Source organism: Poromitra crassiceps (genome assembly GCF_964638095.1).
Source record: "Poromitra crassiceps genome assembly, chromosome: 7".
NCBI lineage: Eukaryota > Metazoa > Chordata > Actinopteri > Beryciformes > Melamphaidae > Poromitra > Poromitra crassiceps.
In genome coordinates, this window is record NC_139628.1 from 27,220,652 (window position 1) to 27,244,081 (window position 23,430).

Below are 23,430 nucleotides of genomic sequence, written 5' to 3' on the forward strand. Positions count from 1 at the left end.
TGTCTAAATCCATACAGATTTATTTCCAAAGCCTTTCCAAACTTTCCATCAATGCAAAGGGAGGTACCGGTACTTTAAAACAAAACAAAAACAAAAAACATTTGTTATTTTATAGTTTTGATCTCTTTACTGTGTGGTGTGGTGAAAATTTGATTTTTTTTGTTGATATTTCCATAGATAGAAACTCTCTCCAACTTGACTGAGTGTTGACTGAATGACTGAGATAGCTTTCTCAGATCTAAAGTTATGAGTATTTTAATGGTATGTGTCTAAAAGTAAAACATGAGAAAAATGGCTTTAAACATTCCACAACATTTCATTTTCTACAGCGGCATTCCACCAAAACCATAAAAATAAATAAAATACTTTCCCTTTTGTTTTAAGAAATAATGATTCACTATGATGTACTACGCCGGTGATGGAAGTAACCAAATCACTCAAAATACCTGCAAAACTTATTTTCTACCTACATGATTGTCAACAATGTGCAGCGGCGACATGTGGAGGGTTCTCCCAGATGACCACAAATATTATTCTAAATGTTAAAAAATGGTAGTGTATCTTAACTCATTCATGGCCAGTTTAGGACTGCCAATATTTAGCACAGGCCAAAGATTTTCATAATTGTTGGTCATCTTTCAAGACCCACAGTAAATTATCTATTAGCACCAAAGTGATTTGCAATACCTCAAAATGAAGATGTACGTCTCTGGGTTCACCAGGAAAAAAAAAGTGAGCTTTTAGCATGTTCTGTACTCTACTTATAGCCATTTATATACACCCTGTTTTCACCCAACAGGTCTCCCTGAGAAAATAAACAGGAGAAAAGGCAATTTTTGTAAAAGGGCACAATCTCAGGCAGAACTCACTCTCAATTCTTTTATTTTGAACTGTATTGACATCAGACATGTAAATATTATTCGTTAGGACACAAATGACAAAAAAATAAAAAAAAAAATATATATATATATACACATGAAGTGCTTTTTTTTTACATTCAACAATACAGTTTACTCGGTGTGAGTGAGTGTGCAGACAGACACACAGACAGACACACCGACAGACAGACAGACAGACAGACAGACAGACACACACACACACACGATCCCCCTTTTAGATTTCTAACCCCACATAGGATAAGCAATAACCACGCCCTGTGGCGCTGGGATTGGCCAGGAGCAACACTGGAGGGCACGCAGCCCAGCGATTTCATGAACCAACTGAATAGCTCTTGAGAAGGACAGCGGGCTGCTGTGACTGCCTTCTGCCCGCTGCTGCCTAGCTGTTCCTGTGTTTATTTTGATTTGTTCTGGTACACCCGTCCTCGTCCATGTCTCCCTGTCATATCCTCCCTGCTATTGATCGTTCCCGTTTTCCCCTCGGCTATTCAACACGTCCTCACCGCCCTCGCAAACTGATCGATCATTTCCTCATTCCTCCGATGATCAAACACATCTCTTGATTACTTTCTCCCGTTTTCTCCCGGCTGGCACAGAGGAAGGCGACTCCAGCTCGTGCAGCGCGCCGAGGGCGTTTCAATGGCGTTTCTCCTGTCTGCACAAGGAAGCGTTACCCGTTTTCTGCTTTTCCTCTTGCTCAATTTCAAAACAACAGCTGCGGTATGTGTTTGTTCACGTGTTGTCTTAGATGCTAGGGACCTGATACTATGTCAGAGGCTGGGGAAGTGTTTGAAATACGCGCTGCAGTAATAAAAACAAAAACACGTCAAACACGTCATTGGCGGGGAGGGCTATTTCTGATAACACGTCAAAGACGTCATTGGCGGTGAATGAGTTAAGATGGATGCAAATGTAATGTTACTTAAAGTGTAACTAACCCCCCCAAAAAAAAAATCAGCTTTTAACCAATATATATATATGGCATTTGGGGTGGTGTGTGAAGGATTCTGGTCAAAATCTCCACATTTTATTCTAAACAGAATAATTGTACAAACTGTATCAGCAGCAAAGTGCCCTCTATGGGTTCAAACCTGCTTCTTTTTTGCCCTCCAAAATGCCCAAAATGTGGTTGTCTGTTACGTCACGGTCAACTCCCCCCTTTTCCCACTCGTGAAAAAAATCATCTAAGATCATCATCATCATGTGATCATTAGCTAACGCCAGAGCCATAATAGAAGAGTTACAACATCTCCATTGACTCCAATGGAGGATTAAGCAGGGCTGTGTCCGTTTGTGATGTACTTTTGAAAGGGCCAGACGTTGAAAGAATCAAATTGTATATCATCAGCTTTATTTTACACATTAAATGTAGCGCAAGCCTTCCTGGGTGCTGGGATAATGCAAGGCATTGTGGGTAATCAGCTACTGTGGCTAATGCTAGCGGCTAACGTTAGTTATGTTACATGGCAGTAAAACGCCACTGAATGACCAAATTGATATAACTTTTAACCATTTTGAGTAACGCTGTTTCCATACGGACCACCAGTGTTGGTTAGTTGTTTATAACTTGGCTATATTTATAACGTACCCTGATACACTCTGATATATAACGTTTTTTCCTCTATGCGGAGAAAAGTGTCATGGCGCCGTTTCTGGTTTATTTTTCCGGTCTGAACACAGCCAAAGAGTATAGTGAGACAAGAGGAGACGCTGCTTCTTTCCTTGTTTTTTCAAATCAAGCAGAATGCCCTTTTGCCAGAAATCTGGCGGGGTCAAGTGGGGGGGTTACAAGGTGAATAGGCTATACCAGGGGCACTCAATTAAAATTCATAGAGGTCCAGTTAGAGAAAATGTCCTCAAGCGAAGGTCCGGAACATTGTAACGTACAGTAGCTTGCGTTATGATTCAGTGCCATTGAACTTAGGCTACTTCAATTGCAGTAGCCTAATGGTACAATGTCTGTATGTAGTCAACGACTGACTGTTAAATCAAAATAAACATCAACAATGTTTATTTTGATTTCATATTTAACTGGATTAATTATAAATAACTAGCCTACACTAATAATAAATACATGTTATTTTCTAATTTCAAGTAAAATAATGGCTGCATTTAAAAATAACATACAACAGAGTGCTTTGGGAAAATGCGCATCTTAAAAGTGTTTTAATTTGAGAAAGAAAATCTTCTTTTCTTCCCTTAACTCCACCTTTTCTCTTGAGAGAAGTGAGCTCCCTATCTATCTATCTATCTATCTATCTATCTATCTATCTATCTATCTATCTATCTATCTATCTATCTGTCTCAGTGTCTGTCTCTATCTATCTATCTGCCTGTCTGTCTGTCTGTCTGTCTGTCTGTCTGTCTGTCTGTCGATCGTTCGCAATACAAACGTCACATGCCATTGGGCAGTGAATGTGTGAGTGTGCCCTCAGTCTGGATTTGAGTGTGTTTGCTCGTGTGGCGCTTTCACAGACAGGTTAGGATCGCATCGCACTTCACATGAGACATACTGCCTGGTTTTGAACTGCCCGTGAGAACAATGAATGAACATCTAAGAGTCTGCCTGCTCCGGATTAAAATGAAATCTTTGTTTTTGCGGTCTACTCGTTTCTTTTGAGCACGCCATGTGAATTGACTTATATCTCTCTCATATCTCCGTGTCACTGACAATCTCTCGCCTGCAGCACTGGAACCAACTGGAACAGGCAGAATCGAATCGGATATTTGATTGGCTGAGTAGCATCACGTGTGATGATTTACAGCGCATGCATTGGTCTATGCGCTTCCTGGCAGATTAAACCAGTACCGTAAAGGGTAGAAAAGCACGTGCCGGTTAAAAAAGAAAAGCTTGGTGAAATGTAACAATTCTCAATGATTTGTAGGTTATAGGGCTCGGTCCGGATAGGACGGCGTCTGGGTCCGGATGCGGACCGGAGTCCGGACTTTGGGGATCGCTGGGCTATACATACTAACACGTATGTGTGTGTGTGTGTGTGTGTGTGTGTGTGTGTCCATACCTCATTGTAGTCTAGTCTTATGTGCTGTAAGACGAAGTGGAGGGTGAGAGTGTGACAGCCTTGGAAAGAAACCGGGTGTTGAATGTAGGAGGAGACGAAGTTACAGCACTTAGCCCAATCATCGAAATACACAAAGGCCTGGAGGAGAGGAGAGCAAAGGAGGAGGGGAGAGGACAGGAGGCTGTATCAACATGAAATATCTGTCATTGGTCACGGGGCGAAATTCGCTAACGATAACATATAACTAGCCCCCGCTAAATTAGCTTATTAATCAGGAATAAAACATTTATAACTGTGTTTATGAATGACTTACAAATGCTTAGTAATGTATGAACAATGCTTTATAAATGATGAAATAAATATTTACTAATACTTAAAGGACGGCTTTTCCGTGGGGGATATGAATATATATTAAATCTCACGCCCCTAAGGTTTTCGAATCCGTTGAAATTTTTGAAATTGGAGCTTCACTCCCAGAGATATCAAGCATCTCTCACATATTTTTTGGGCCAGCCGACGCGTTTCGCGTCATCTAGCCCAAGTCCGCCTTGCGGAAGTCGTGCACCTATGAACTACAACTGTTGTGAGCCATGGTCCCGCCTCTAGAGGTCCTCCACGCCCCTTCAGAGGTCTGAAGAAAAACAAAAAGGCAGCCATCTTTTTCGACCACCTAGCCTGCTGTAGCTAGGTTAGCTTTCCATAGCTCCTTGCAAAGAGACGATTTTCTCGGGAACGGAAGCACGGACAGACACGTGACTGGCGGCATTGGAAAGCTCGTCAAATTTTACATCTAGTAGTGGGTTGAAGTAACGAAATCAACGCTGAGCAATGTACCCGTTTTTACACATTTTTACAGAAAATAGTTACAACATCAGATGCGCGTAACTCCTACGAAAATGCCTTAAAATGCATGAATTTTTTTTTATGAAGACATCTCCCGACATATATACTTCAGTTTAAATTTGGTGCAATTTGGAGGCAATTTATTTTTGATTTATTTTCGATTTATTTCTTCTTCTCTCCATCTATTATTGTCGAAGCCTTCTTCTTCTTCTTCTTTGAGTTTTATGGCGGTTGGCAAACATATATGTGCATTACCGCCACCTACTGGAGTTTGATATCAGCCAAACGCCTGAGGGGTGGGCATGGAAACGAAGGCCACGCGAGCCCAGTGCATTGTGGGAAATGTAGTATTTCGAGTCCCCGCACCGCACCTCCCCCCCACACAGAGTGGATTTCTGGTGATATCTCAGGCTGTAAACAACCAATTTCAAAAATTTCAACGGATTTGAAAACCTTAGGGGCGTGAGATTTAATATATATTCATATCCCCCACGGAAAAGCCGGCCTTTAACTAATGCTTAATAGTGTATAGTTATTACAAAGTGTTAATGACATCACTGATGATGCCATAGGCACTGATGATGTCATAGGCATTGTGACATCAGGCATTGTGACATCATCAGTGCATGGAGTAAATGTCCTGTCTGTCTTACCCTCCTCTGCAGTGGCAGCACTGTCACATTGTAGAACATGGAGTAAATGTCCTCTCTGTCTTACTCTCCTCTGCAGTAGCAGCACTGTCACATTGTAGAACATGGAGTAAATGTCCTGTGTGTCTTACTCTCCTCTGTAGTGGCAGCACTGTCACATTGTAGAACATGGAGTAAATGTCCTCTCTGTCTTACTCTCCTCTGCAGTGGCAGCACTGTCACATTGTAGAACATGGAGTAAATGTCCTCTCTGTCTTACCCTCCTCTGCAGTGGCAGCACTGTCACATTGTAGTACATGGAGTAAATGTCCTCTCTGTCTTACTCTCCTCTGTAGTGGCAGCACTGTCACATTGTAGAACATGGAGTAAATGTCCTGTCTGTCTTACCCTCCTCTGCAGTAGCAGCACTGTCACATTGTAGAACATGGAGTAAATGTCCTGTGTGTCTTACCCTCCTCTGCAGTGGCAGCACTGTCACATTGTAGTACATGGAGTACCGTAAATGTCCTGTCTGTCTTACCCTCCTCTGCAGTGGCAGCACTATCACATTGTAGTACATGGAGTAAATGTCCTGTGTGTCTTACCCTCCTCTGCAGTGGCAGCACTGTCACATTGTAGTACATGGAGTAAATGTCCTGTCTGTCCAGGTACGGCCACACCAGCTTGGCCACATCGTTCTGCATGTAGCCTCCATCCGGCAAACCGGTCATCATGATGCAGTTGGGCAGCGGAGTGGAGCTGCTCATCGTCTGCAGGAGACAACAGAGTGGTTACATTCACACTGCAGCACCAAGTGGCCTGATTCTGACACTTCTCCCTCTCATTTGACTTAGATTAGAAGTTTCCCAATGGACATGAACAACAAAAAGCTGCATGGGACTGAAAAGGGACAATGACCAATACCAATACCAATACCCTGAAACAAAAAGATGATGGTTCTTTCTGAAGGATAGCAGGTAACTGCATTAAGTGACACTTTCTGACCACTAGAGCAGAGGTTCTCAAATGTTTTTCAGCCAAGGACCCCTTACAAGATAGAAAATATACCAGGGACCCCCTCATTCTGATTTGTGATTTTGGGCTAAGCTTAATTGTTTCCACGGTAACGTGCTTGACTTTTAATTTGATAGGTTTGTTATTAGAATGTAATCCATAAACCATTTTAGATTTAAAGCATAAACTATTTTCATTGAACTATGAAGATTTTGCAAAAAAAATATATATATTTTTTTTTATTACATTACATTACATCATTTAGCAGACGCTTTTGTTTTGTCCAAAGCGACTTACAATATCACAATTTGTCAACAGTACAGAAAACCACTATGCAACACAATCAACGACAGCCAAGATATTTTGATAGACTAGCACCATGTAGGAAGTAGTTTGAGAAGGAATAAGTAACATGTAGCATTTTATTCTTTAATAAAAAAAAAAAAAAAAAAAAAAAAAAAATTACCTGAAAACTTTTCGCGGACCCCCTGGCAAAGTGCCACGGACCCCTGGGGGTCCGCGGAGCCCCATTTGAGAACCACTGCACTAGAGCTGCTCAGTGGCCTTGTGGTCTGAGTGTCCGCCCTGAGACTGGGAGGTCGTGAGTTCGATCCCCGGCCGAGTCATACCAAAGACTATAAAAATGGGACCCATTTGCCTCCCTGCTTGGCACTCAGCATCAAAAGGGTTGGAATTGGGGGGTTAAATCACCATGTGATTCCCGAGCGCGGCGCACGCTGCTGCTCACCGCTCCCCCAGGGGATGGGTCAAATGCGGAGAACAAATTTCACACATTGTGTGACAATCAGTGGGACTTTACCTTTACTTTACACAGTTTTTCATAATAACACAGACAGTGCAAGCACCGTACGCAAGCAGCTAAGCTAACCCGTGCCGACAGATAAATGTCGCCCAGTACCAGACTCCCCTTGAAGGTTTCATGTACCACGATCGCAAGTGAAGTGGACTGCAAGTCTACTAGTTGAACAAGTTGACTAGTTATACCATGGTGAATTTCACTTCTTCGGTTGATTTTATTTCCAAAATGGCTGTATATTCTGGAGTAATACCACAAAGAAAAGTGAGCAATGGACTCACCTCAATGTCCTCCAATCCTGTGATTGTCAGGTACTCTAAGAGAAGAAAATGACAATTATTGATCTGCGTCAATAGGACATTTTACAATTGGCAGAACTTGGCTCCGATAGTGGCTGATGGCTGCGCAGCCTCCGCCAGTCAAGGGCATACATCAGTGTTTTGCATGGAGGCTCCCTAAACAAAGTCAAGGTAATGTCATTGTGTACCTGAGATCATTTCATTTCATTTAAATGAAAGTTAACTTTAACACAGCTTTATTCGTAAATATTTATTATGAATATTAGATAAGGTTGATGTTTATAGTATGGTATGAAAGTATAGGGATGGACAATCGTTTTATATTTACACGGCACAAGTGAGGTTCTCACTATGGGCAGGTTCAGCCCTGCTCCACAAATAGAAGTCCTACTTTTTCTACACCAATACACCGAATTGAGGTTGGATAGAAGCTTGTATGCCTGCGCGGCTGGCCCTAGGGGACGGGGGAGCTCCTCCGCGGCTGGCCCTAGGGGACGGGGGAGCTCCTCCGCGGCTGGCCCTAGGGGACGGGGGAGCTCCTCCGCGGCTGGCCCTAGGGGACGGGGGAGCTCTATATATAGAGCTCAACAGTCACGTGATGGTCAGTGATGTCTCCCGGTCCGGAAGAGAATTCCACCATTCATTTTCTCCATAGACATTTTGAAAAACCCTTACTGTATATAACGTGTTTTATGCCTGGAAGTAAGCCAACAGCCACGTACTGAATCACGAGTGACCATAAAACATTTCACTTGGAGCAAAAACAAAAAATAAACAGCGCGGGGGCGGGGGGGGGGGGGGGCTGGGATTGTGAATCGTTTTTATTTTTGATCCAAGTGAAATCTTTTCTGGCAGGGGTGGGCAACTGGCGGCCCACGGGCCGCATGCGGCCCCCGACCTCACTCGGTGTGGCCCCTGGGTCAATTTCCCAAAAAAAAAAAAAAATACAAAAATACAACGAACGGACCTTTTTTGTTTTGGTTAGACCACCCAAATATGTGTTTTTATTTTACTGTACATCGCAGAACATGGCACTAATGGCATTAGCATTGTCCATCCACATACTGTTTAACGTACGCATTTGAGCATTGTAACAAACTTACTGTAATACGACATTTGGGTGATGTGCCCCATCAAATTGCTGTAGCGGGCTGTTTTAAAGCTAGAGCAAAGTTTCTGGTGTCATCTGAATGGAAGAATTACTCAATTTAAATATGAGAAATATAAATGTTGTTAATAATACATTTTGATTCCAGTCCTTTTTATCAAATTAGTAGCTATAATTGGGAGTGATGGTGTTACAGTAGGCTACTGTAACAGAACTGTACCCAGGTAAGATGGCCACCATATTGTACCATTCCAGGATGGAATTGTCTATGACATGTTTTATCTATACTTCTATAATCTATGGAAAACACACACTCGCTCTCTCTCTCACCTGGGATGTTGAACCAAGGAGAAGCCGTGGCAAAGAAGAAGGGAGGAGCTCTCAGTGTCACGTAGAACGGTGGAACGGACCCGGGTGGAACGGCGACGCCCGTTGACGGGACGGTTGCCCCGGTGACGGCTTCCTTCTTGTCGGGCAGAGCATTCAGAGGAAGTTTTGGAGCTGTAGATAAAGCAAGCAAAAAGTCTCCTTTAATTATATCTGAACAGCGACGAAACACAGAGGCACAGTAGCTGGATTTCTATCCAACATTTTCCTTTTTGCAAAGTACAGTATGGGTTTGAAAAGGCTGAATTTAAAACCGTCCATGAATATATTGAAAAAGTTATAGGTCAGAGCATCCCTTTCTCACCAAGCCGGTTTATTCTGGATGAGACCACAGTGCTAAGCAATTTAACTCCACCCAGTGCTGACTGGGTCCAGACTGCCCTTATGCTGGATGAAAACTCATCGGTATGGAATGGAAAGCCCCCTCTGCACCTGTGGCAACTCTGTGGTTCACCCAGTTGGGTAAACTGGCTGCCTTAGAAATACTTTCATTTACTACTTACTTTTGGCGAAAAGTTTTATCATTAAGTGTAGGCGTTTAGAAGATTTGTGTTTGGAAAGATTAAAAAAATTAATTAGACTATATGTCTCAAGAGGGCCTAGACTAGAGCAACGGGTTGTTCAGGAGAGCTAGTTTGGGAGTGGGGGGGAGGGGTGATTATGAGCAAGTTAGGTTGGTGCCTATTACTATTGTGTTATGTACATGTTTGGATATGTGAGATTTTTCTTTTATATTGCATTATGTAATATGTGTACGGTATATGTATTGTTTAGTGACTGTAAGTGCTTTATCTAACTGTTTCAAGTCAAATGTACCTCAGAACAACCTGTAAAAAATAATTTCTGTAAAATCAAAATGTAATAGAACAATAGAACAACCACAACCTACCCAATACCAATAGGGATGCACGATAGGATAACCGATAAATACCTGCTTCTCCTGGCCGATAACCGATACGATAACCGATAATAATTTCAAATTTTTGTATTTTGTATGTATGTAGTTTATGCACACCTGGGGTAAGAAAAGCAGATGGATGATTTAATATTTCATAGCTCTGACATAACCAAATCTAACTGACATCACTATTGTGAACACAAAACAAAGAACACTTCTGATATAATATATGACTATTTTAGTAAAGTGTATCACTCAATACAAAAAATAAACAATAAACAAGGCTTTTATCGAACCGAAAGCCTCTGGCTGCTTAGCCTGCAGATGAAACACAATGACAAAAGGCATAGTAATTTAGACTCTTTAAACCTGGGTTGTCTGTTCAAATTTTGCATTGGGGCCAGTTCTATTGAAGTGAATGGGGCAGGCATGGAAAGCCCCACCTTTGATTGAAAAATGAAAAAAAAAAAAAAAAAAACGGTTTGCTTGCCGAGCAGGAAATGCTAGTGCTGCCTGGAGCAAGTGTAGGCCACGCCAGGCGCCAGCTAATGTTCGCTAGCCACAGCAGCAAACGTTAACGCTAAACAGATGTGCTGCTTCCGCGCCAGGTTTGGTTTAACGTAACACCAGCTCAGACGTTTCCCCTCCTCTCGGAAACCCTCGCGGGACATGTATTGCAAATTGCAACAGCGTTTGTTATTATCTGAAACTGTGAAAAACAGCCACACCCATGTTTTGCCCTAGACTGCAGGGCAACTGTGACGTCATGAGCATGACAACAAAATCTGTGCTGTCAAGGCGAAACAAAGCAAATCATGTTTACCATTAGTTTTCCTCAACTAAAAGAGACATTTGATGTCTTAGGTATGAGATTTGCATGCGTTTATTTTTCTTCTTCACTTGGACGTGCTTACCGTGTGCTGTGCAGGAGCCTTGTGGAGCCTGCAGCCTGATGACTTGGTAGCCGGGGAGCTGCTGCAGGTGGCTGAACCAAACCCCGAGCCGGTCTGCATCCTCCACAGACTCAAACTCTACATACACCTGGAAAACACACACACACACACACACACACACACACACACACACACACACACACACACAGTATTGTGGAATATTGAGTGAGAGGGGTCAGGCTGTAAGCAAAGATTATTTTCATTTTATTTAACCATTCACTGTAGTCTAGAATTGGGACAATATCGATGGATGATAAATTGATTTTATTATCATTTATCGTCTGTCAGAGGGATCATAATGTGACGATATGGTGATTTTGGGATATAACAAAATTCTTATGTCTAAATTGATGACGTAGTATGGTAGGGATATTAATTAGTTTTGTTTGATATCACACCTTACCATTCAGTTCAATGGGATGGATATTAATGTGAGTGTATAATGGGATTTTGCCGTGAGACCAAAGTCTGAATCTAAAGTGTGTGTGTGTGTGTGTGTACCTTGTTCAGCAGAGGCAGGTAGTTCTTGACCCCTCCTATCTTTGACAGTACCGCCCTGAGGTGCCTGGCTGCGACCGGCGAAACCTCCTTGACACTCAGCACTTGCATGCACGCAGTGTCGTTCTCAGCCAGCGACTGCTGGCCAGCGCATATGCAGGGATCCTGAAGGTGAAATTCAGTTCAGCGTTGAGGTCTTAAATATATTTTAAGACCTCAACGCCACTTTCATCACATCAGCAATAGGGGTGTAAATCACAACTTTCACGACGATACAATATTATATACATGTAGATTCTTTGGACAAAGATATTTGTCGATATTTGCTAATATCACAAAGTCTGCCTGCCATGACACGATTGTGAGGAAGCCGGCCCGAGTGGCAAGGAGGGTGGTAGGTAGGCAGACTCAGCAGACAACTTTCATTCTCAACGATGGAGATTTATTTTGACAGGACTATCAGTTTCAGATGAATAAGACAAAACACAAAGGAAACAACTCACCAAATTAACTCATAGAAAAGCAAAGTAAAGGCATGTGGCATGACCTGTCTCCCCAAATGAGCAAAACCCACAGGGGTGGGCAACTGGCGGCCCGCGAGCGCCCCGCACTGGAATTGCAATTTTTTTTTTTTTTTACAGTGCACATGCAAGATACCCGCTGATTAATAAGTGTCCAAATGTTCATGTCATTCTGGCCAATACTCCACTTCTGTTATAACATTTCAGTCTGGAATATCTTTCAATAATCTTTATGACTAAAAGGCTAAAAGTAATCTCATGTGTAAGAAATGACTGTTCTACATTGAAGTAAACATTTGAATAATTAAGTCGGTTTTGGATTTATTTAGCTTCAAGAGTGCATTGTTGTTCGTGTGACCCTCAACACAGGCTTTGAGAATCCCGGGCCACTTACTGATACTTATGCTTAAATTAACCCACTAATTTTCTGGTTTATTTCAAGAAAAACATTTGGGCTAGTGGAAATTCTAATTGGCTGGTAACTTTAAAATCTAGCAGCCATATTGGCAGGTGGTCAAAAAGGTTGGTTAAGACTGAATAATGACATCACAAACAACTGTTAATTTAAAATGAGTTATTCCTCTGAACCTGCCTTCAAATGCCCCAAATTCTTCGTGCCGGCGCCGTTCGGCCCCCAGCCCTCAGCCAAATCTGGCCCTCTGGTAGCGAGGACATATTTCTGTGGCCCTCTCTTATCATCAAAGTTGCCCATCCCTGCCTTAATACAAGGACATCACATAACATGCTAGGAGTCATCTGCAAGCTCATTCACACAGCTATAAATGGCTCAACAAAGGCAAATAATACTACAGTTACTCTAAACCAGCATGCAATAGAGAGCCGCAGGAACGAGTCCGGAAATCATCGATGCTAACACTCCTGGTTCTTCACTGTTTTCGTCTATGGGATTTTTTAATGGGTTTTTGGGCGCGATGCTTCTAATAAGGTCTCTGGGCAACGCAAGCTTAACACATTCACTGTCAGCAGTTTTTTTTACTGTAGGTAGCTTCTGCCAAGTTTTTTTTTTGAGGATTCTGGCTCATCTTTCAAGAGCCGAGGATTATTTTCTGCTAAGATTTTGTCAACACAAAGAATCTCAAAAGAACTAATAGAATGTGTGCTTTCTCTGTCTAAAAGAGTTAGTTTGTAGAGTTAGTAGTTATGTAGGCATTAGCAGTTGAATACAGCATGGTTTCAGCGTCTGAAAATTTAAGCTGAGATAAATGGCTTTATGTGAAATTCGATAGAACAGTCACTTTAACCATTTATTTTTGGCGTAAGACGTCAGACATCTAAACAATAGTTTTGAACAGTAATTTCCTCCATAGCAGCAGGAAACCCCCCTCTCCTTCAAACTCCTCCCTCCGTGTGTGTTCGCCTCCTCCCTCCGTGGCTGCAGCGGTACAAGCGAGGCTCTGCCTGTCTGTGCTGCCTGGCTGCTGGCGGCCGCTCTTTGGGCGAGTCTGCATGGGGCTCGTTCGTTTCGGTTGTGAGCTCAGCTGGAATGAAGCTGCGTGCGATTGTGGGCTTTCTGCCGGTGTTTCAAAGTGTGTTTCACCCATAATCTATTATGCAAATTTGAAATCCCCCACCGCCAGCTCCCAGCGCGAAAGCGAAAGCGTTTTCGCCAATCCATTTTACAGTATGAGAATGATTTCCTCGCGCGTTCCCCTGCAGTTTTGGCTCGGCTTTTTCTAGTCTGGAGAGCACTGTCGCCACTTAGTGGGTCGGTGGAATGGGTTGTACACGTTCGGTGGCTCCCATATTTTTATAGGAGACGTGGGGGGCGTTGATCCACGTCCCACCGTCAAAATCTTTTTTTTTTTTTTTTGACGAGTTGACTCGTCAACGGCAGTCAACCGTTAGATTTTTTTTGACGAGTCAACTCGTCGATGGCAGTGAACGTGTTAATCAAATGCGAACCAGTGTTCATTAGGATAATCTTCACACATGAGGACCACTTTCATGAGTTTTTAAGCTTTTACGTGCCGTTAAAAGGGCGGCTAGCTAGCAAACGGCTAAATGAGACTACACTGTTGAGTCGACGGGGATATTATACGTCAATAACGTCATCACTTCAAAGGACGAACACGGAAATTCTCTTTCCCTCACCTGGTTCAGCCCGGGGTAATCAGTGCACAGCAGCGCACACATCAACAACACTCCAGGTTGAGCGGTGACGTGACGGGGAAGCCTATGCGACACTGTGTGTAGTTCTGGATTAGCTTAGCTCGAGCTTTTTACTTCTAGGGCTGGCATTTACGCTTCAAAACTCATGAAAGTGGTCCTCATGTGTGAAGATTATCCGGCTGAACACTGGCTCTCTATGAACAAAAAGAAACATTTGAACAGGAAAGAAAACCTTTCCACTTGGTTTGGTCCAGTGATGTCATGCTAACATCACCAACACCATCAAATAGAGGAAGTGCTGCATGTAGGCCCCTCCCCAAACAAAAGTCCCACAGGTGAACACATGGTGAACAATTGGTGAGGATGAACAAAGAACAAACAATTCACAATGTTTTAACCTGCAACTCAATAAATGTGATTGAAACTAATTTATGGCTGTACAGTACGTGTGCTTTAACTTATCCATATAGCTTTGATGTAAACTGTAACATCATGGTAAAGGTAAATTATAGCCAACTGAAACATGTGTAAATAAGCTGTACTAAAAAGGTTAACATTTAAGGGAGAAGTGGTGAGTTCTCATCCACTTTGTCACAACGATTTTGATTCAACTCATGGGTCTGTGATCGATATGAGACGATATCATATGCTCATTACAATTGGAGGAGCCAATGACAAGGTTTTTAGCTTACAACTGGGGCCAATGACTGTGTGTGTGTGTGTGTGTGTGTGCGTCCATGTGTGTGTGTGACTTACAGCACTGTTCAGAGTCATCAGAAATCTATAAAAGCCAGCCTGAAACAGACACATCAGAGCAGATAGTGTTTAGAATAGATTAGATTAGATTATTTAATGAGCACACATTCATTGGAATTTGTTTTCAGTACAGTTCATACATAAGCCATGGTCCAACATTGAACAACATAAGCGACAGATAAATACAGAAAAACACAGTAACAGTACATATTACAGTCATAGCAACAGAGATATGGGGGGGTTGTTATAAAGAGTTCAGTGTCCTTATGGCAGTGGGGAAGAAACTGTTTTTAAAGCGGGTTGTCTTGGTGGGCAGAGACCTGTAGCGCCTTAGGGGCCCTTTACACGAGGACAGTTTCTGAAAGAAATGACACAATAGCGTTTCCTTCACACCTTTTCCTTCACACCTTCTCCCTGTTTACATGAGCGCTGTTGAATTTTTAAAACGCCTGCGTTAAACGTTCTGCATGACGTAATTTCGTAATCGTCTTTCCTGTTTTAAACGCGGAAGTAGAGTAGGCTTTCCGCAGTCATTTAGACTTGCCAAAAAGCTTTTTTCAAGCAAAAAAAAACCCAAACTGTTTTAAAGTTTTAATATTTGTCGGGTGAGAACGTAACATATATGTGACCAGTTTATCAGAATATCGCCTATTGGAAATCTTTAACGAGCAGCGAGGACCGGGAGCGCTGGCTGTGCTGACACCGGTCGGACTAGCTATCTGTCAAACCCTACTGTAGGCTACTGGCAGTGAGAAAACACTGTCGACGTGCTTTTGTAACTAACGTTAAATGCCGACCGGGTACAGCCATCGGCTCCTCGCAGCAGTAACGTTCTGAACATGTAACTGAAGTTGGCCGCAGTGTAGCTTAATTCTGAATGTTGCCAAACTTCATTCATACTGACGTTTTATTTGGTTGCCAACTCGCGCACGGCTATGGCGTAATCGCGTGTGTCGCCTGTGCAGGCACGTCAGAGTTTCTGAAATGTGCCGTTCCAAAGCGATTACATGGAGCCCTCAGCCCCGCTCAGCGGGAAGCGTATCAAACAAGTTCCACTCTGGAGGGTGGTTTTAAAATGTGTCGTTTCCTAAGCGCGAATTCGCCGTCGCCGTCTTAACGGGAGGCACTAACGATAAAATAATTCCCCGTTTCCATAGGAAACCGTCCTCGTGTAAAGTGCCCCTTAGTGAAGTATTCCTTCCATGAAGATCCAATAAGGAAAAGTAATCCTGCTGCTCACCGCATGAAGCAAACATGGTTATAGACTTCTGACTTAGACCTAGTTTACACAACAACGCTCGCAGCAGAAAACGGCTACGTTTAGGCCTTCTGTTTACATGGCAACAGCGTTATTAGGACCTGAAAACACAAAAAAGTGAAACCAGGTTCCAGAGTGGAATTCTCTGAAAACGACGCCCTTACCGTCGTCGTGTAAAGTGGCTTAAACGCAATTCTTCTGAAAACTAGCATCTCAATATAGCACTCAACAAACTATCACGATCTTAAAGGAGAATTCCGGTTATTTTAAATCCTGGACCTTATTTCCAGCTTTAAATATGATGTTTAAAGGATCATTTGGTTTTTTTTCCCCAACCTATTTTTCACATTGTATGTGTCTAATAAACTCATCGTGACACATTTTTTTCAAATTGGTCGAGTACTCACCGAGATAGCATTGTTTACAGCTGGAGCAATGTGCTCAAACAACTACACGGTGTAACCCAGTCGGGCAATTGCACACTGCATCGTCAATAATACACGTTCGCTGTTACGGTTTGTTTTGGGCTGGGAGGCTCAAACTGTCAATAGTGTCTGGCAACATGGAAATGACTCTATATATATTTAGCTGAATGGTGGATAGTTTCTCATTCAGTCCCTCTGTTTTGGCCGCTTCTTCCAGTTGACTTTTGGGACATGGAAGAGTCTCCAGCACAGCGCTGTTGTGTTGAAGAGAGAGGGGAAATCCTCAGTGGTGACACAGCGCGAGCTTCGAGCTGTCTTGCTGGTCGCCCCTCTGTCTGCTCCTCTCTCTCTCCTCCTCGCCTGCTCGCATGGAGACGACTCCTACATGAATATTATTCTCCGGCGTACGAGCAGGCGAGGAGAGAAAGAGAGAGGCCCCCGAGGGTGCCTTTGGCCCCAAAAGCCCCAAAACACACACAGGCCTTACACACACACAACACAATGCCAGGCTGGAGTCGCACCAAACTAGATTAGCAAATGTAACGTTAGCATAATTGTTAGAGCCCGACCGATATATCGGTCCACCGATATTATCGGCCGATAACGATATATCGGTATCGGCCGATATGTTTGCCGATATTTTTTTATTTTGTATTTTTTTAAGTCATAGACAACATGTTGTGTATATTTGATCTTTTTTCTTAATTCAAGTTATATTTTATATTCGTTATATTTGTGTTTTTGTATTTCTAGTTATTTATAATTATTAAATCCCCAGTTAAGTTTACTGTTTCATTGCATTGATGTCATTTTGGACAATAAAGTTTATTGATAAGCTGTAAAATATCCTGCCTACATTACATATCTCAAGTCAGGTCAAGTCATATCTTTGTCAAGTGTTTGATATTTGAGGGATCATTGCAAAAACATTGTGTAATATAATGTGTATATTTAATAAAAGAATATCAGCCGATATATCGATATCGGAATTGTTTTACTCCCTAATATCGGTATCGGCCTCAAAAATCCAGTATCGGTCGGGCTCTAATAATTGTTTCCAGGTGTGTGAACTGCAAAGCCCCGGCAAGAAGGAAATTTACTATTTTTTGGGTGGAAGCAATTAAATCATTTTCAAATCAATAAAATCATTGTTGTTGTTATATTTCATGTCAAATACTTGATTATTTTTAGTAAGTAGCCGTGTAGTAAGCGGTAGGCTAATATACATTTTATACAGTGTTTCCGCGAGGTCCGTTTTCGATATCCGCTGCATATTCCTTGCAGCTAGAACAGAATAAGTCCACCTAGGGGTTCCCCTCTCTACCCGCTAGGGCTGCTGCGATTTGCGATCAAATCGTATATTGACGATTGAAGGGAGTGATCGCCAATTGGCTTTTCTACAGCGATATTTAAGGCAATTTGAACTAATTTACTATCATAAGACGTTATAAAAAATAATATCTAGAAGCTGCGCCCCCTACTGTACACTTAAGAGATGAATCCGGTCCTCTGCTCCTCTCCCGTTTCCTCAACGAGCACCGTCAAGTCAGCCAGAATGTAAAAGTATGTCTTCCGCAGCGGGCTTTCAAAATGAACGTAAGGTTAAACTTAATATAACTTTTGAGTCATGCTTTTAGACTAGTTCCATTACAACCAGTCTTTTTGGTGTGTAAGCTATTTTATGGAGGTTCCTCGTAGTTAAGGGCTATGAGTGATTTCAGTTTATTTTGCACCGTGTGCTTTTATTTTTAAGGCTAGAAACAGAAGTGGTTGTATGCATCATCTACGCTTGATCTACAGGCCCGCTGTATTCAATAATATGATCGATTGTTTTTACCCCCAAAATTATTAATGCCATTAAATAGGAATAGGTCTCTTTATCAAAAATAATAATAATAAAAATGACGGCCAATTAATAGATTATGGCGATTTGATCATCAATCGCCAATCTCTAATGACCCCGATTGGACGATATGAAAATAGGGACGATTGAGCAGCCCTACTACCCGCACAATATTTTGTTGCTTTCCTTTGACCTCTTTCTGTTTTTAAATATGTGCAAATAAATCAATAAAGAAACAAACAAATAACTCAATAGAAACATTTTCAAGTCATCAAACTACTTACCGGTACTACTAAGTCAAAGTCAAGTCCCAAGTCACCAGAACCCAAGTCAAGCCTCAAGTCTTGTTTTCGTGCATGATGTGCGAAGAGACGCCACTCGAGTGCAAGTCATGTGACTCCAGCCCCCACCTCTGCCATGTATTGGCTCTATATAGTGTGTGTGTGTGTGTGTGTGTGTGTGTGTGTGTGTAAAACACAATTTCAGACGGAAGCCCGTCTTTATTGTCACACGAACACACTACAACACATGCATGCGGCCACAACACACACACTGACGGTGGCCGGTGAAATATGTCCTCTGCATTTGACCCATCCAGGCTTGTCCTTTCCTCCGGGGGGCAGGCCAGGAGCAGTGGGCGCTTTTTCTTTCCAGCGCCCGGGGACCATCATTGGACCATCATCGGACCAACTTCAGATGTTGTCGTCACTGGTCGGATGACGATCTTCTGCATGTTTTTAGTGGGGGGTTATGCACGGAGGAACCCCCTGGGGGGTACGGGGAGAACATGCAAACTCCACACAGAAAGGCCCTTTCGACGAGATAGCCCACCTGGGCAGTAGGCACTGAAGATATGGGGGGGGGTCACAACTCCAGCGCCCACAGTGTCCCAGGCGAGAATCGAACTCAGGACCTTCTAGCTGTGAGGCGACAGCGCTACCGACTGCGTCACCGTACCCCGTGTGTGTGTGTGTGTGTGTCCTTACCATTGTCATATTGATGTCTTCAGCCACTACGTCTAACCAGAGTGTGGACCCTCTGAACCACATATATGTGTCATTAAAAGACTCCAGCAAGTTGAAAAGTGTCTCAGGCGACGGCATCTTGACGAAGGCCTGGAAGGAAAAGCAGCCACACAAACCAGACGTGTCACTGCAGACAGATCAGATGAATCTTGAAATCTATATATTTTCAAACATGCTCTGCAATACTGGAATAATCAAGAACGTTCAGCGCTAAGGTTGATATGGAAACAGATGGCATCAGCATGGTGGGACGAAAAAACACCATCAGAATATGGGATTAATAAATCTTAATTGGTCCTTACCATGCGCTCCTGAGGTACAACAAATATTGTGTCCTCACTATATTGGAATCCAAACGGCGTCAGCAGTTTAGCGACGTCGCCCTCTGTGTAGTCGTCTTCATCGCACGGCGGCAAGTCGGTTATCATCAGGTGCCTCATTTGAAACATTCTGATCTGGGAAAATACAGAGAGATACAAAACCCATCAAACCCCATTCCAGTTACATCCTTAGGCTGACGGCTCCTCACATGAGCCGCTTTCACACCGGCCTCGAAAGCGGTAAATGTTACGGAATATGTGATGCGCATCGTCTCCGATGTGAAAGTGATGAAAGCGGGGTGGCGAATTATTGTGTTACGCCTTCCGTTCCCGCCAGTGGAGGTAGTCATAGCGCCCTATCACCCTCCACTCCGCCTCCACCTGAAAGCTTAAACTTAACTTAACTTTAATAATATCTCTCTCGCAATTGTGCACACAGAGAAATCCATCCGCAGCGTGCTTTATGCACAGCTGCAAAATTATCTTCAACTCCCCAGAATATATTGATGCACCCGCACGCAGTACGTCCTCTGGTGGAATATGAAGATTTTTCGGTAGCCTACCTTGTCTTGGAGAACACTTTAAATGATTACCAGTTTCTGCATTGTCAGCGTATTTGGGTGAGCTGTCGACTGTCCTCTTTTATATTTGATGTCTTAATGAGCAGTAGGCTACACGCAGATGTTTTGGTTGTTTTATTAATTATAATAATGTAGAAGAGGGGTGATCTCTGCACAAACCGTGTACGTCAGGTGCGTAAGGAGCATCAGGTAAGTTGAGAATAGGAAATCCCGCACACTGACTTCACGTAAGACTTTTATTTAAATAGAGCAACGTTTCGGTCACACGACCTTTTGCCAGATGAAGGTCGTGTGACCGAAACGTTGCTCTATTTAAATAAAAGTCTTAAGTGAAGTCAGTGGGCGGGATTTCCTATCAATTATAATAATGAAACTCAGTGCCCATAGATGTGAGGAAACCCACCTGATACCTCTGCTGGGGATCCCTACTGAGGCATCCTGTGAAAGAGAGACAGAGCAGCAGAGAGAGTGTCACGGGGAGGGCGAGAGAGGCAGAGTGACAGAGAGAGTGACACAGGGAGAGCGAGAGAGGCAGAGTGACACAGGGAGAGCGAGAGAGGCAGAGTGACAGAGAGAGTGACACGGGGAGAGCGAGAGAGACAGAGTGACAGAGAGAGTGACACAGGGAGAGTGAGAGAGGCGGAGTGACAGAGAGAGTGACACGGGGAGAGCGAGAGAGACAGAGTGACAGAGAGAGTGACACGGGGAGAGTGAGAGAGGCAGAGTGACAGAGAGAGTGACACAGGGAGAGCGAGAGAGGCAGAGTGACAAGAGGAAGAGACAGAGAAATATATGAATCATGACCACACATCATCAGTGATGCTCTCTTGTCCACACACACACACACACACACACACACACACACACACAAAAAAACAGCTGGCAGTGAATGTGTTAACACATTCACTGCCAGCCGTTTTTTCAATACTGTAGGTAGGTTCTGCCAAGGTTTTTTTTTGAGGATTCTGGCTCATCTTTCAAGAGCCGAGGATTCTTTTCTGCTAAGATTTTGTGAACAGAAATGATATCAAAAGAACTAATAGAATGTGTGCTTTCTCTGTCTAAAATAGTTAGTTTGTAGAGTTAGTAGTTATGTAGGCATTAGCAGTAGAATACAGCATGGTTTCAGCGTCTGAAAATTTATTCTGAGATAAATGGCTTTTTGTGAAATTCGATAGAACAGTCACTTTAACCATTTATTTTTGGCGTAAGACGTCAGACATCTAAACAATAGTTTTGAACAGTAATTTCCTCCATAGCAGCAGGAAACTCCCCTCTCCTTCAAACTCCTCCCTCCATGGGTGTGTCTCTGGTGGCTTTGCAGCGTTTGTCACAAGCGAGGCTCTGCCTGTCTGCCTGGCTGCTGGCGGCTGCACTTTGGGCGAGTCTGCATGAGTCGTTTCGGTTGTTGCTCAGCTGCAATGCTCAGCTGCAATGAAGCTGCGTGCGATTGTGGGCTTTCTGCCGTGTTTCAAAGTGTGTTGCACGCATAATCTATTATGCAAATTTGCAATCCCCCACCGCCAGCTCCCAGCGCGATAATGCGCGAAAGCGAAAGCGTTTTCGCCAATCCATTTTACATTATGAGAGAATGGTTTCCTCGCGCGTTCCCCTGCAGTTTTGGCTCGGCTTTTTCTAGTGTGGAGAGCACTGTCGCCACTTAGTGGGTCGGTGGAATGGGTTGTACACGTTCGGTGGCTCCAATATTTTTATAGGAGACGTGGGGGGCGTTGATCCACGTCCCACCGTCAAATTTTTTTTTTTTTTTTTTAAGACGAGATATCTCGTCATTGGCAGTCAACCGTTGGATTTTTTAAGCCGAGATATCTCGTCAATGGCAGTGAACGTGTTAAAGTCAGAAAGATGTTTTTCCATCCTGTTCCTACAGTTGGATGTTTGAGCGTCACTGTGAAGAATGATGTATGTGCAGATCAAATTTTAGGGGCGGGCCTACGAGTTTGATTTGTGACATCACAAATAGTTTGGAGGCAAATGTGGGTCCAATATTCAGCGTACACAAGTGCGATGTGGAGACTTGGAAGTCTCCAGTGAGAATGGGAATGGACTTTACAGTGAAGTAGGAAACGGCTTGTGTCCAGCGGGAAAAGATGAAATCTATTTGCATATTCATAGACGAGAATTTTTAATGAGGGAGAAGGAGTAGATGTCATTTACAGGATTTGAACATGAATTTTTTTACGGCTCTGCCCAGATCGGCAGGGACCGGGGCAGCTGGGGGAAATAGAGAACCTCAGGAATGAGTCCGAAGGTCTACTTCCGGGTTCGTCAGGGAAAAAGTGAATGGGGTTTTAAAATGGGGATAAAATAAGGTCTGTGCCTGTGGTTAACAAAAGTTTATGGGAACGCAAATTTGGGCTCCGCATTACAATCTTTACAAACATGAAAAACTTTTAAGACTTTTGGAACATAAATGCGTTTTTTTAATGCGATTTTTAGAAAACGCTTCAAAAGGCATAAAGGTTATACACGTTTGTGAAGAGCATCATGCTGAACCCAAATTCGCGTTCCCTTATTTTATGCATTTAAGTGAAATCCCATTCTAAAAACCCATAGACTTTTCCACTGACAAACCAAAATGCCGGCGATTTCTGGATAAGCCTAGAAAATACGTCATCCCTGCGGTAATTGGCCAAGTACAATTGGGGAGAAAATGGGGGGAAATCAGAAAAAATATATAATTTAACTTTTTTGACAGGAAAAGCCATATCAGACACAAATTACTACTTAAAGCAGGACTAACCCCCAAAACACTCTTTTCAGCTTTTAACCAATATATATGGCTTTTGGTGTGGTATGTGAAGGATTCTGGTCAAAATCTCCACATTTGAGACCAATCTGTTACAATCGTACAAAGTGTATCATTTTCAGGCAGCAAAGTTCCCTCTATGGGTTCAAACCTGCTTTTTTTGCCCTCCAAAATGCCCAAAATGTGGTTGTCTGTTACGTCACGGTCAACTCCGCCCTTTCCCACTCATGTGAAAAATGTTTCTTTCATGTGATCATGACTGTAGTTCACACCAGAGCCATAATAGGAGTTGCAACATCTCCATTCACTCCAATGGATCCGTTTTTAGCGCGAGCCCTTTAACAGCACAAGGCATGGTGGGTAATTGGCTACTGTGGCTAATGTTAGCGGCTAGGTAGTTATGTTACATGGCAGTAAAACTCTCTCTGAATGTTTAGCG

General features: G+C 43.0%; 1 protein-coding gene across 1 annotated transcript in view; it reads right to left on the reverse strand.

Moving 5' to 3' along the window:
• LOC310779951 (uncharacterized protein) overlaps window positions 1-23,430 on the reverse strand; it is a 46,827-nt gene that overhangs the window by 22,368 nt on the left and 1,029 nt on the right. The window contains exons 3-12 of the mRNA XM_083640476.1: window positions 20,628-20,662; window positions 19,626-19,778; window positions 19,285-19,413; window positions 14,773-14,811; window positions 11,369-11,530; window positions 10,829-10,955; window positions 8,960-9,130; window positions 7,504-7,538; window positions 5,997-6,161; window positions 3,920-4,057 (exon numbers count right to left, since the gene is read on the reverse strand). Coding sequence (XP_083496602.1) covers window positions 3,920-4,057; window positions 5,997-6,161; window positions 7,504-7,538; window positions 8,960-9,130; window positions 10,829-10,955; window positions 11,369-11,530; window positions 14,773-14,811; window positions 19,285-19,413; window positions 19,626-19,778; window positions 20,628-20,662 — 1,154 coding nt within the window. The remainder of the gene's footprint in view (window positions 1-3,919; window positions 4,058-5,996; window positions 6,162-7,503; window positions 7,539-8,959; window positions 9,131-10,828; window positions 10,956-11,368; window positions 11,531-14,772; window positions 14,812-19,284; window positions 19,414-19,625; window positions 19,779-20,627; window positions 20,663-23,430) is intronic.